This window comes from Antedon bifida, chromosome 5 (genome assembly GCF_963402885.1).
Source record: "Antedon bifida chromosome 5, ecAntBifi1.1, whole genome shotgun sequence".
Taxonomy (NCBI): Eukaryota; Metazoa; Echinodermata; class Crinoidea; order Comatulida; family Antedonidae; genus Antedon; species Antedon bifida.
Window position 1 is genome coordinate 32,242,602 of NC_136230.1, and position 12,872 is coordinate 32,255,473.

Here is a 12,872-nt window from a genome sequence, read left to right on the forward strand (position 1 = left end):
TAACTTCCACAAAAAAAGTTGAATGATATTCACTTCATGTCTTTAGGTAACCATTTCATTTGATATTCACTTCATGTCTTTAGGTAACCATTTCATTTGATATTAATACAAAATATAAACATACTACTGACTAAAATAAAAAAGAAAAAAGATTATAAATTTACTGATGACGTCATTGAATACAGTACGGACATTTTGTAATTCACAATTCAGAAAGTATCTGCATAATTAAAAGCATTAAAATGCTTATATAGGCTCAGTGAACCACAATCATGTGTCAAAACCAACTAAACAAGTATCGTTCTTGTTTCCATTTTGAACGTATTACAATATACTTTCAAATTAACAGGAAAAGTGTATTCGAAGAGAATATTTCAGCATGATTAACGACTACTCTTTTGAGAATTTTTATTTCATTTCATCCAAAAATAATTGAGTTGAAAATGTCTACGAAACAATATAATTGATTTATAATGTTTTACAACGTTTTCTTTCATTTCAGATATGTTGACGACAAGAAATAACAATGCCTACGGGAGCTAAATGTATGCACTGAAGGTAGAGTTTGTAGCGAATTTCTACTTGTTCACGTCTTGTATAAAACTAGGTCTACTCGTTTGGGGAACGTAAAGTTGACACGCACATATAACGTATATTTGGCGAGAATGAGGTAGCTGAATACCCGACAGTTTGCTTACTGAATTGATCGAAACATTCATGCGTTTATCTCTTGCCGTCAACAAACAAAATCAACCTCTAGCTATGATGACACGAGAACGAACGGCAGTTTAAGAATGAGCCCAGGGAAAGCATTGGCGGTTCACGCAGTCAGAAGAATGATCAAACATTGGTTCGAACACTGATCTTTAAGAAGGATTTGAGATTCTAAAATCAGTCAATTTAAATGAAACTTTTATACACACAATTATTGGGATAATTATGGAGAGTACAATATGGATATGGCTGCTTATTTGCTGTTTTGTTCCGTGTTTACCTAATGGTGTGTTGGCAATCACTGCACACTTTGATAATACTTATTGTGGAACGAAAGGAATGGTTACTAACATGAAAAGGATATATATTGGTGGTTTGTTTCCACTTAAAGGGAAGGGATTTCACTCAGTGCGAGGTCGCTCAGAATTAGAAGCTGCACGGTATGCCCTGGATTTAGTGAACGAGCAGAGTAGTTCTGATGGATTTGTACTATGCATGTTTCATAATGACACCGAGGTAATCCTTTCTGTAATTATTTTCAATATTTCATTTAAAACTAAAGTACGTCTAACATAATAATCTGTCAACTTAAATGGTCGTAAACGTGTACATTGTCACTAGTGCAACCATTTGTACGTATTCGTATGAATAGCTGATTCCCCAGACAACGTGTTACGCACGCAATTACGCGGGATCACTGAAGTAACATAATGCGCGGTTTCCGCACTCGAGATTACAAACTGATATCCCTATATATATTAGTTTCTTTTACTTTACTTGATATAAATTTTTGTTACTTCTGAATAAACATGTTGGTGTCCTATTACCGTCAGCTCGCTTCACTTGTCAAGTTAATTTAGCCCACTCAATACCACTGGGTACGTTACATGAAATTTGGTATCCCGTTAAGTTAGTCTACTCAGTAACATTAAGTACGTTACATAACGTATGGTATCATGTGGTGGCAAGTTCAGAAAGGGTCAGTCGGTCATTGTGACGAGAAATCCTTCGCACGTGCATCACAACAGGTATATTAAAATTGCCCATCATTGCTATACGTTTACGTGAATTTAGGGATAGTACTGGTTAACATTCGTGCATTTACGTGTACAGTTTGAAAATATAGGTGATGTATAGAACCCTAAAGCCTCAAACTACATCCAATACAAACATAATACATTGCTACAGTTTTGAAATGGTTTGAAGAAGGCACCACTGCAGGCTAAACGTGTAACTGCCGCGCTCGATTTATAGCTAATTATGTACGAATAAAATTGGATGATTATACTTTTTAAAATAAACCCATGATTTCTGTTCAACACATAAAACCCCGCATAATAGACGTCCTTCCAGTTTATTATTTAAGAAAACAAACCAAGTTCATTTTATATTTACGAAGTATATTAATAAGCAGCTGGATATCAATAATATATATAATGCATGTTCAACCTGCTTAATAAACAGTTGTACGCTCCTCATTACATCGTATCGTTTACCTTCGGGTCACAGTACTCTATCACGAATTTATGTACTAAATTACTTAAACCAAGCACGTAAAATCATATTTAAATAATATATTACAGTATTAATTTAGATAAATGTTATATATTATTATATTACAATATTATACGTTCAGACAACAAATCGATATTAGCAGAAGTAATAATTTTCCATAGACAGTTTCCATAAACCTTTTTGAACATGTGAAATGTACACCAGTCTTCATAATAGAATACCCTTTGTGATATCGTAGTGTTGTTGATTTTTCTTTTATTGTACTCAATTTCTTTAAGGACTTAAACAACCTATTATACATTATGCCTAATACAACGTTATTAAATCGACGACTTGGCGTTTAAATGAGATTTATTTAGAACTTCTATACTAAAGCTGCACACCGGACCATTTTCCTGTGTGTCTTTTGTATTTATACTTTATTTCCATTGCGTAGGGAATATAGGCACTAACTGTTGTGCTTGCACTAGGTGGCTTTATGTCACAAAATATACTATAGTGTACTTATTTTCTCAATACAATCTATATATTTACGATTTAGATATTAACCAATTTGAGTGAAATGTTTCTTTGGTCTAAAAAACATATCCGACTTGCTTCATCTTAAACTTCCTTCAAATTCCTACTCAACAACCATCTTCTTGTTTAGTTCCTTTCTTTTTCCTATCTTTTCTTCTGAGATGGTCAATTTAATTTCAACAACCATCTTCTTGTTTAGTTCCTTTCTTTTTCCTATCTTTTCTTCTGAGATGGTTAATTTAATTTCAACAACCATCTTCTTGTTTAGTTCCTTTCTTTTTTCCTATCTTTTCTTTTGAGATGGTCAATTTAATTTCAACAACCATCTTCTTGTTTAGTTCCTTTCTTTTTTCCTATCTTTTCTTCTGAGATGGTCAATTAGTAATTTCAACAACCATCTTCTTGTTTAGTTCCTTTCTTTTTTCCTATCTTTTCTTCTGAGATGGTCAATTTATTTTAATTCATTTAATTGTTTATTCTAATTGTTTTGCGCTTTATTTTATAAATTATATTTTAATTGAATTGTTCTAGGAGGGTCCCTAATGATCAGCTTCGGCTGGATGGATCATCCTCGTAAAATATTGTTGAAATAAATAAAATAAAAAATAAATAGATATACAATATACTTGATTATGTTTATTACGTCAGATTGTTAAGATGATGACTACATCGATACTAAGCAAAGCAATTTACGCGTATGTACGATTGAAATACGCATAGCAGTGTTATTGGTTTGATACATAGCAGAATAATGACATCAGGTGTTGAGATAAGTGTTATGATTGAACGAAGTTTAAAGAGAATAATTTATATTAAAATAATATAAAAACACAGTGTCCTAACCGTCAACTATGGTGCAGAGAGAATTTACAAAAATACAGTAAAATGAGAGGAATTGATGGTTTAAATAAATGATAGAGGCTTTGAAGTATCATTGATAATCGATAATAGTCGCCGGTAGTTCTTTGTACATCGGGCAGGTGTTGTTTTAGGATTCGTCGTGAAGTAATGAAGTAATGATAACAACATGGAATCTTGAATTTGAAAATTTGAGAACGATATTCAAAATCATGGAAACTAAATGATAGTCAACCTTCTTTCGTTTTTATTTGTTTACCAGTGTCAGAGGTTAAGAAAACGGCGAATAGTAGGTTTAGTGTCATTTTCATCAATAGTGTGCATCCTATGATACTTATTATCTATAATGTTGTAGTATAATTATGATGCAGAGTGATTCTAAATGAATCGTTAAATATTATGTTTTTGTACTAATATTAAATAATATTAAAATAGTATTGATATCAACAGTGAATTCGTGCAGAATATCCATTTGTACTTTCTATATTGAAGAACTAAAGTCTACATTGTTACCTTTTGAACTAACATTAAGAAGTTGACTATCAGGACACGCATTTATTATTCACAAGGGATAGCATAAAATGCATTACTATCATAATTAAAAGAAGTACAAGTATTCTTAAGAAGATATTAACTATCAAGGATATATTAAACGAGATGATAAATCTCAGAGCATTCAGGTAGAGACTATACAACGTGATGATACGAGGAGCATTCGAGTATAGATGTGGCTGCAAGATGCGCTGTATGTTTGAACATTATACAGCTAGCGTCTTTTGATGATAATGTCTAGCTTTCTTGATCTAAATGTTATTTTTTGAACATCTCGTACATTTTGCCACTGTTATACATATATGCACGAATCTCGGTTTGAAAATGTGTCTAAAGTTCTGTCTACACTATCAAACTGTATGTTATACATACATACATATACATACATATATATTATTATTTTTGTTCATTAAAGAACTTGACATAATTCCAAAGCACGATGTTAACATGTCCATACAGCGACATTCTGTCGGTTTCATAAAAGAACTCTACGTTACGTTATTGTGTTCATACAGCGACATTCTGTCGGGTTCATAAAAGAACTCCATGTTACGTTATTGTGTCTATCGCTAAAAATTAATTTCCGAAACATAGCAACAAGAAATCTTACAAATTAATTACGGTCTTTACGTGAACACATTTAAAAAATAATGAATATACATACATATGGCAGGTCGAAAGTTAATATTACAAATTGAATTAGTCGTAATGTTGACTCAATCCACGTAGTTGAGTTGTATAGTAACAGATGAACAGTTTTTTCTTCATTTGCCATACAATAACACGGTATTGTTGGGACAGATACGATTAATGTGAACACAATGTTATGGAGGTTTATTGCCTGCTGAGATATTAAAACAACTCAGTTCATAGACGGTTTGTAAATAAGTTACCTTTCAAACTGAAAGGTTTCTACACAATATAGCATCTTTACTTAGTCTCCTTAGATGTAGATCATTGATGTACTAATTTACCCCATCATTAGTCGTGTCTCTTTACCGATGTGTACATTATCTTCATCAGCAATGGCGTGCAAAAATGTTGATTTCCCATGAGAAGTGACGGAAACTTGCTAAATACTTCTAGAAACCAAATGAGCTTTTGTGGTATTGTTAATCGTATTCATGATTCCTTCCTTTCTTTTGTGTAGGAATTTACAAATTATCACAGAATTAAAAATCGGAATTTGCTAATTCGTTAATACGTTTTATATTGTATGACGGTAGGCTCATACAGCCTAATACTAAAAAGAACTTTAGCAGTAAAAATATACGTTTCAACGTACCCAGCAATACTAGGTTATATGCCTACACATTTGGTAGAAGTAGAATTACAAACTAGCACAGTCCCTTGCCATGTGTGGAATTACCAAGTGTTTAGATAACCGCAATAAGAACGAATTGTGTTAGGAAACAGATATGATTTGCATCGATTACTTATAGCATTACCACATGAATTAAAAAGGTTTTGAGTTTAATTACATGAGGAAACATCCAACTAAATTACAGGATTCTTCTGTATGCTGTATTAAAACTCCTAATATCGCATTTCAACAATTTCAAAAATGTGTATTTAAACTAAATATTATAGATGAAATTACAAACACAACATACCGTATGTCATCTCTTGGGCCTATGTCCTCAGATTTCCATACAACTCTCAGGAACAAACCTATGACATGAAGAAACCAATTCAAAGTTTGCTCTCAATCGATTTGTTTTATATGGTAAGGTTCCACCTCATTCAGATTTTAATAACAATTTGGATCGCATTTCTTTGCCGGCATAATTTACGAATTGAAGAATAATTGAAATGCTCTTTACGAACTAAAGGACAGCATGGCTTAAATTAAGGTCATGTGTTTATGCAGGTCTATTTCTGCTATCAATTTTTTTAGATGAATTATTATACTGAACTCAGTTTGAATCAAATGATTTGCTATCTTTAAATTGAAATAATGGGTTGGGTCAAGTTTAGTGTTAACATACATGCTTATTAGACCTAAGTTCAATCGAATGTCCAATATACAGCAAATTAGTTATTAAATATGATTTATCACTATAGAAATTCCATTAAAAATAATCGTAATCAAACTTTCCTTTAGAGGGCGGTGTTATTACATTTAAACAAATTCATTTTTATTGAAATAAAAACTCTGTCCCTGACTTTTTCTTGTATTTTCAAATTATTATTCTAAATAAGTAAACATAAATTTGTCTAATTGCTATACTATAATTAATGGTAGGGCTAATTATCAGTATTATAGTGACGTAGGCTATCAAATGTATGCCTTCAAGTTTTCTTTACAGTTTTATCGTCGAATAAATTAATATGACGTCCATTTTGTAGTCATCAACGTTTTCTGGTTCAACGTGTAAGGTTTCTAAATGAGACATTTTGTGCATTTAGTCAATATGTTAAAACTAAGTAATTAACCAATACTCAACCTGACATTAATATCAAGGGCAAAGGGGCCTTAGTTTCTGCCATGTTCTTAATAGTAAACCATTAAATATGCTACGATTAGTTGTAGATCATTTCTTTTCATGTTCATTCGTTCGAAGATTGTGCTGGTGAGCGGTATGAACATTTTTAGCCCTCGGTCTCCTGCGATAAATCAACTAATGCCGTGCATTTAGATTCATTTCTTGAATTCTGCCACGTATTGTCCTTATTTTGACCTGCTACACATAGTTTTGTTAAAAATGTGTTTCTATTTTATTTTTATGATTTACTATTTTCTGTACTTCTTTCAAACATCGTTTCGGGCTTCCAATGTTTTAAAGGTACCTTTTAAAGTTAAATGCTAAACTATATTTCACTAGATAATTCTTCATTAAAGAAATTAATAAATCTGGGACTATGTTCTGTTATGTGAGTATTCTTATAGTATAAAAGCTATGCTTTTTATTATTTGTCTCGTATCGTTCGATATTTTTGATATATTGAAAAACTGAAATATTTGTATATTGCTAATTATCATTCACATCATCGTATTTTGTTCACTCTCAGTTGGGTAATTATTTCTATCGTTACAAGGTCGTTTCATATTAATGGATTCGACAATGAAACAAATCTCAGTTATTAAAATTTCCCTCGAGCAAACTCAGAGTAAATGTTGAACATTGAGTTTCCGTTCGACGTCGATACAATCAACGTTTAAACTTAAATAATGATACTGTGATATACCTTGATATTCTCTTACAATGTCAAGCTTTCTGCGTGGTAATTTGGTGACAATGCTAACATGTATATCTATTATCAATAATTCCACTGACTCAATTACCTAAAAGCAAACCAAATCAACAACTAAACGTATTAAATAGAAGTTCACGTGGGACATACATCGTCACCTAGATAATAAAATGATAAGATTAGTTGAAATTGTCTGTTTGTCGTTACAGTGTGACACTGGAATTGGTGCTGATGCTTTGTTTGACCAATTTTACCGAAAACCTCCGATGAAGATACTCTTAGGATGCTCTTGCTCTGAAGTATCGAAACATGTAGCTACTATCACACACTATTGGAACGTCGTAATGGTAAGTATCACGATTAACATTGAAACAGATACAGGAATATACAGATATACATTCCCATACTCCTTGGATGGAAAACATTAATCGAGTTTAAAATAATAAGATAATGTACTTTATGAATCAGTGGAATTGTAATTATTTTATTTTTTTACACTCGAACTTGCTTTAACACACGCCACAGACATTATCCGTTTCATTGGCACATGACTTTTGTAAAAAACATTTCTAACAGATCTTTAGGTTTATGTGTTTTTAAGTTTTTACTTTACATATTTATCTGTTGATAATATTGATAATAATAATAATAAAAGAAGCCCCAGCATGTTTGCGTTTTTTGTACAGAAGTTAACCATGTAAGTGACCAGGACCATTTAGCTGCACTGAACTCTGATTCAATGTGTTAATAACTTTGCCTGTGCCAGCTGTGTTATAACTATAACAAAATAAATCAACAGAAAAATATTAAAAAGATTAACTTATCCATATAAAAAAGACAACATTAGTGAAAGATTGGAACCAAGAGAAACGGAAGCGCATTTTCAGTACATTATTTTATATGAGTTTATGGAAATGAAAATTAATGGAAAGAAAGTGACTATAATATTTGTATTACTTAGGCATACGTGTTATTAGCAGAAAACGGAGCAGAATGTAAACTTGAGTTCACACTCCGGCCATCATAGTTATACGATATTTCTTTATTAATGTGGATAGTTAAGACATACATGTACATGCAGTACACTGATTATAAATTTAATTCATTTGGCACTAGTGCGAATATTTCAAAACTACTGTACTAATTAAAGTTAAAATGTGTAAAATACGGTGTGAGTGAAAGGTTTACGCGAGAAGTGAAAAACTCATTTGTTGAATAACATAATTCAATTGTTAAAAGTGTGATGATTAAAGTCTTTAAATCTCTCCGTAACAAAATGTTTTTTCTCAAGTTGCTAGTAATTAATTGACAAATCAACATCAATATCTTGTTTCATTCACTGATTACATGACTTTCAATGTTGTTTTGATATAAAGAACCTCTGTACAACCTAATTACTCTTTTCCTGCAATCAAATATCATGCACAAGATTTCAAGAAATAATTGCAAGCAGTTATAAAATGTTCATAATTCTGTCTTACATTTCGTTTTAATTTAGTAATAATATCTTGACCAACTCTTATGACTCTAATTGAGAGTATTTTGCCCGAGGAATGCGGTATTGCTTATACAATTTACTTTTTGCTAAGTCTTGTAAACTGTTTAAACTTCACTAAATTATAAAATAATGTTTATAAAAGTAAAATAATACACATGAATGTACATTTTGATTTCCCAGTTATTGATCGTCTGTGTGTCCAAGAAAAAGCTTTAAAACCAGATATGATGAATCACCATCTCTGTTGATTTCTCAGCCCAAAATGTAAATGTGATCTTTCCAATAGTTTCATAATTTTAATCTTTACATCTGTCAACCCTAGTTTTGTCAACCTCATTTACAGAACGTGATAAGAGTTATCTTTTCATGTTCAAGATTGCCTTTGTATTTTGTTTTAAACTAATTTAAACAACATTTATTTAGGAGCAGAGATAAACTGATAAAAGGTGGGCGATTTTTAATTTATTAATCAGAGCAGTAACAATAATTTAGTCTACTGTTCAAACAATGATATGGTTTTAGTTTGAAAAGTTCTCTTATACTATTAAAAGAAACAACACAAACAACTATAAATATTCATTTGATTAACTTGTTTTTAAGTCATTATTCAGTAAAATAATTGTATAATATTAGTGAACCGGAACAAAAACTGACAATTTTACTTGGCTTTCAGTAATTTAAATGGTCAAATGAAAGAATGATTGGTATAATAAACTATAAGTCACTAATCAATGTACTAAATTTAAACCGTAACGATGTCTTTAAGAACTTAATATTTGTCGTAGGCATTCAGCCTAATCTTGATTTGAAGCGAGGTTTCACTTTAATGCCATCAGAATTGGATTTAATATCAACCCTGCTGTAATTATCAACAGTATTGTTGTATTTTACAACGCTATTTATATTCCAATGCATCAAATATACATTATAAACAAAATAGTAGGACGGTCGCAGGTTATTTCATTCTTTTGTGAACACTACAATCTTACTCATGCGTGCGAATTCTTGCGGAATAATCTGCACTGACTCGATTGTGTACGTTCGAATCTGTGTGCAACTCATCGTATAAGTTTAGTTAGTCAATGCAAATTGAAATAGGCTTGTCTAAAATAATTTCTCGTTACATGATATCAGCATTTATTTATTTATTACTATAAAATATGAATTATTAGACACGAATCTTTATTTTTACAACATAACATTCCTGATTAAAAAAATGTCAGACGCAAATGATTTTCTCTCAATAACACGTTATTTCAGTAATTTTCTGGGTATTCCTTTGAGGTTTACTGACGTCATAACAGCACAATCAATTTGAACGTGCAGTTGATTGATTTAAAATAGTAGTAAATCTATGAAACAAATAGAAACGCAATCAGTTTCTTATTTCAAACAATTTAAAAACAGAAATGATCATCTTATTATGACCACTGATTGAACCTAAAAATAATTTCAGATATTACTTATTACACGTTATCACAATCAAGTGAAATAAATGCTACTTCAAGATTTTCAGTAGTAACAGCATTTAAAAAAGACTGAGTTTATTTTTCATTATTAAGAACATTTAATTACAATGATATTAAACCAAGTATTTAGGATTAATATTATTGCCATAACTTTGGTTTATGAAACTTGAAATACTATATTACATGATGGTTTTAGTTTGATAACATGATGGTTTTAGTTTGATAACATGATGGTTTTAGTTTGATAACATGATGGTTTTAGTTTGATAACATGATGGTTTTAGTTTGATCACATGATGGTTTTAGTTTGATAACATGATGGTTTTAGTTTGATAACATGATGGCTTTAGTTTGATAACATGATGGTTTTAGTTTGATAACATGATGATTTTAGTTTGATAACATGATTGACAACTGTAACTGGTAATTCGACAAACGTGTGAAATATCTATTTTGATTATAACGCGGTATGTCATTACCAAGTACACTTATGCTACAAACTCCTCTCAGCCACTATAATATTAACCAACGTAATCCGAATTAATTGTATCTCATCCGATAATTAGATAGATGAGGTATAATTCTGTCCCCAGTAAATTGAAATTCTTAGTACGGTTCACTGTTGGTCAATCGACAGTAATTTCATCATTACCATCAATATTGTTTTGAATACAAACAACCGAATATCGTCACAACCGCCATATTACGATTCTCTCGCTTGCCTCAAATGCTGCTCATAATGATTTTAATGTAATATCTTACATTAGACCTGATTTCCAGAATATGTAAAGTCAATAGAATATGTGGATACAAAAGCTAAAAATGAGAGTGATATTTAGTACTATATGATGTTTTTAATACCATTATTATTATGTACATTGTATTAAAGTATACCTATTGTATTTTACATTCTTCTTGCAGTTATCCTATGCCTCTACATCCGTAGCCCTGTCAAAACGAGAACTTTACCCAACGTTTTTCAGAACTGTTTCCCCCGACACATCGCAAGGAAGTGCGCTTGGAGCTTTACTAGTTCACTTCAATTGGACAACAGTTGCCAGCCTGACATACGACATTGAATTTTACTCACTTGTATGTTCATTTAATTCGTTCATCTTCTTCTAACTTTGCATTAAATTGAACGGATATTTATTTTCTAGAAGATCCGTTTATCCGGCTACACGTGTATTAAGAGTTTTCGATTTATCAGATTTAGAGTAACGAACCGTTTCCTTATGCATTCATCAATCACGCACTTAATAGAAATATGATGCTAGAAGAAGAAATTTACATTGACATGTAATTTTTATATGAAAAAAGAGAAACATTATAACATTCCATTTCCGAAAAATGTTTCCTTGTATAGTTTATGCCTATCAAACAATTTGAATGCATTATTACTCACAAGAAGAAGGACATGCCTTAATAACAAGTTTCATTTTCCTCTGCGCATGGAAAGTGTTTTTTTTAGTTAAAATATTCTACTTATTCTAATACTAAATAAATTACCATCATTTACAGAATAGATTTTTAAAGCCATTATTTATTATTCCGACCAAAATTATGGGTACATTTTTTTTCATAATTCTTCAGCATTATAGTGAATTATCTGAAAATGTCCTCTACACTTTTACACGTATACAACTTTCTAAACCAAGAAAGTTTGTTTTGAGCTATTGTATATTTTATAGAATTACTCAAACTGCACAATGAATTAAAGCTATGCATTATTTTCAGGCTGCAAGAGAGATAATCAACCTAATTGAGTCAACTGGTGTTGTAGAATTCGCAACAAAAGCGTCATTTGTGGATGACCCAGGTGCGGAACTAGACAAAATAAAGGTTAGAAATAAAATAACTCATCATTGCTTAACCGAACCAGCTGGTAACAGACTTGTTTAATTACTCGTTGCTTCTAGTGAAGCGTGTTTAAGAATTGAAAGGTTCTCTAATACCACAGAGATGGTTAGCAGCCATGTAGTGATCCAAAACGAAAGGTTCTCTAATACCACAGAGATGGTTAGCAGCCATGTAGTGATCCAAAACAAAGTCTTAACAAGGATAATAAAATCTGTATTTTATAACTATTCATTATAGTTGGATCTCTAACGTAATAATAATGCGTAAAGAAAAACAAAAACCAATATCGTTTAAGTGAATCTAAAAAAAAACTTTATAGAAAATGACAAACGGAATTCAAAGATTAACAGTAAAACTATGTTATCACTCTAAAACAAACTATAATTAAGATAATATTCCTAATATTATGCTTATGTCAACGGATATTAGAATTTGAGAAAGAAGAATTAATCAATACGGTTGATAGTCAATGTGAAGTGACTGTAGATTTTGAAGCAATGTTATTGCATTTGCTTTGATGAGCACTTTGCTGAAGAGAAATTAAACAACAACAAATGTTTGTATAAGCGTGTGACTCAATTGCTCTGGAAATCACCATGAAAAAATTAACGACAGCTCCAGGTTTGAATAACAATACAGTACTCGGAAGTAATACCAGTTAGTGTGCTCGTTACTGTTATATACTGCAGACA

At 31.2% G+C, this 12,872-nt stretch overlaps 1 protein-coding gene across 2 annotated transcripts in view; it reads left to right on the plus strand.

Moving 5' to 3' along the window:
* LOC144843714 (gamma-aminobutyric acid type B receptor subunit 2-like) overlaps positions 1-12,872 on the plus strand; it is a 31,055-nt gene that overhangs the window by 6,109 nt on the left and 12,074 nt on the right. For both annotated transcript variants that reach the window (XM_078700611.1, XM_078700610.1), the window contains exons 2-5: positions 503-1,230; positions 7,563-7,700; positions 11,242-11,412; positions 12,058-12,162. In XM_078700611.1, coding sequence (XP_078556737.1) covers positions 940-1,230; positions 7,563-7,700; positions 11,242-11,412; positions 12,058-12,162 — 705 coding nt within the window. In that variant the 5' untranslated portion in view covers positions 503-939. The remainder of the gene's footprint in view (positions 1-502; positions 1,231-7,562; positions 7,701-11,241; positions 11,413-12,057; positions 12,163-12,872) is intronic.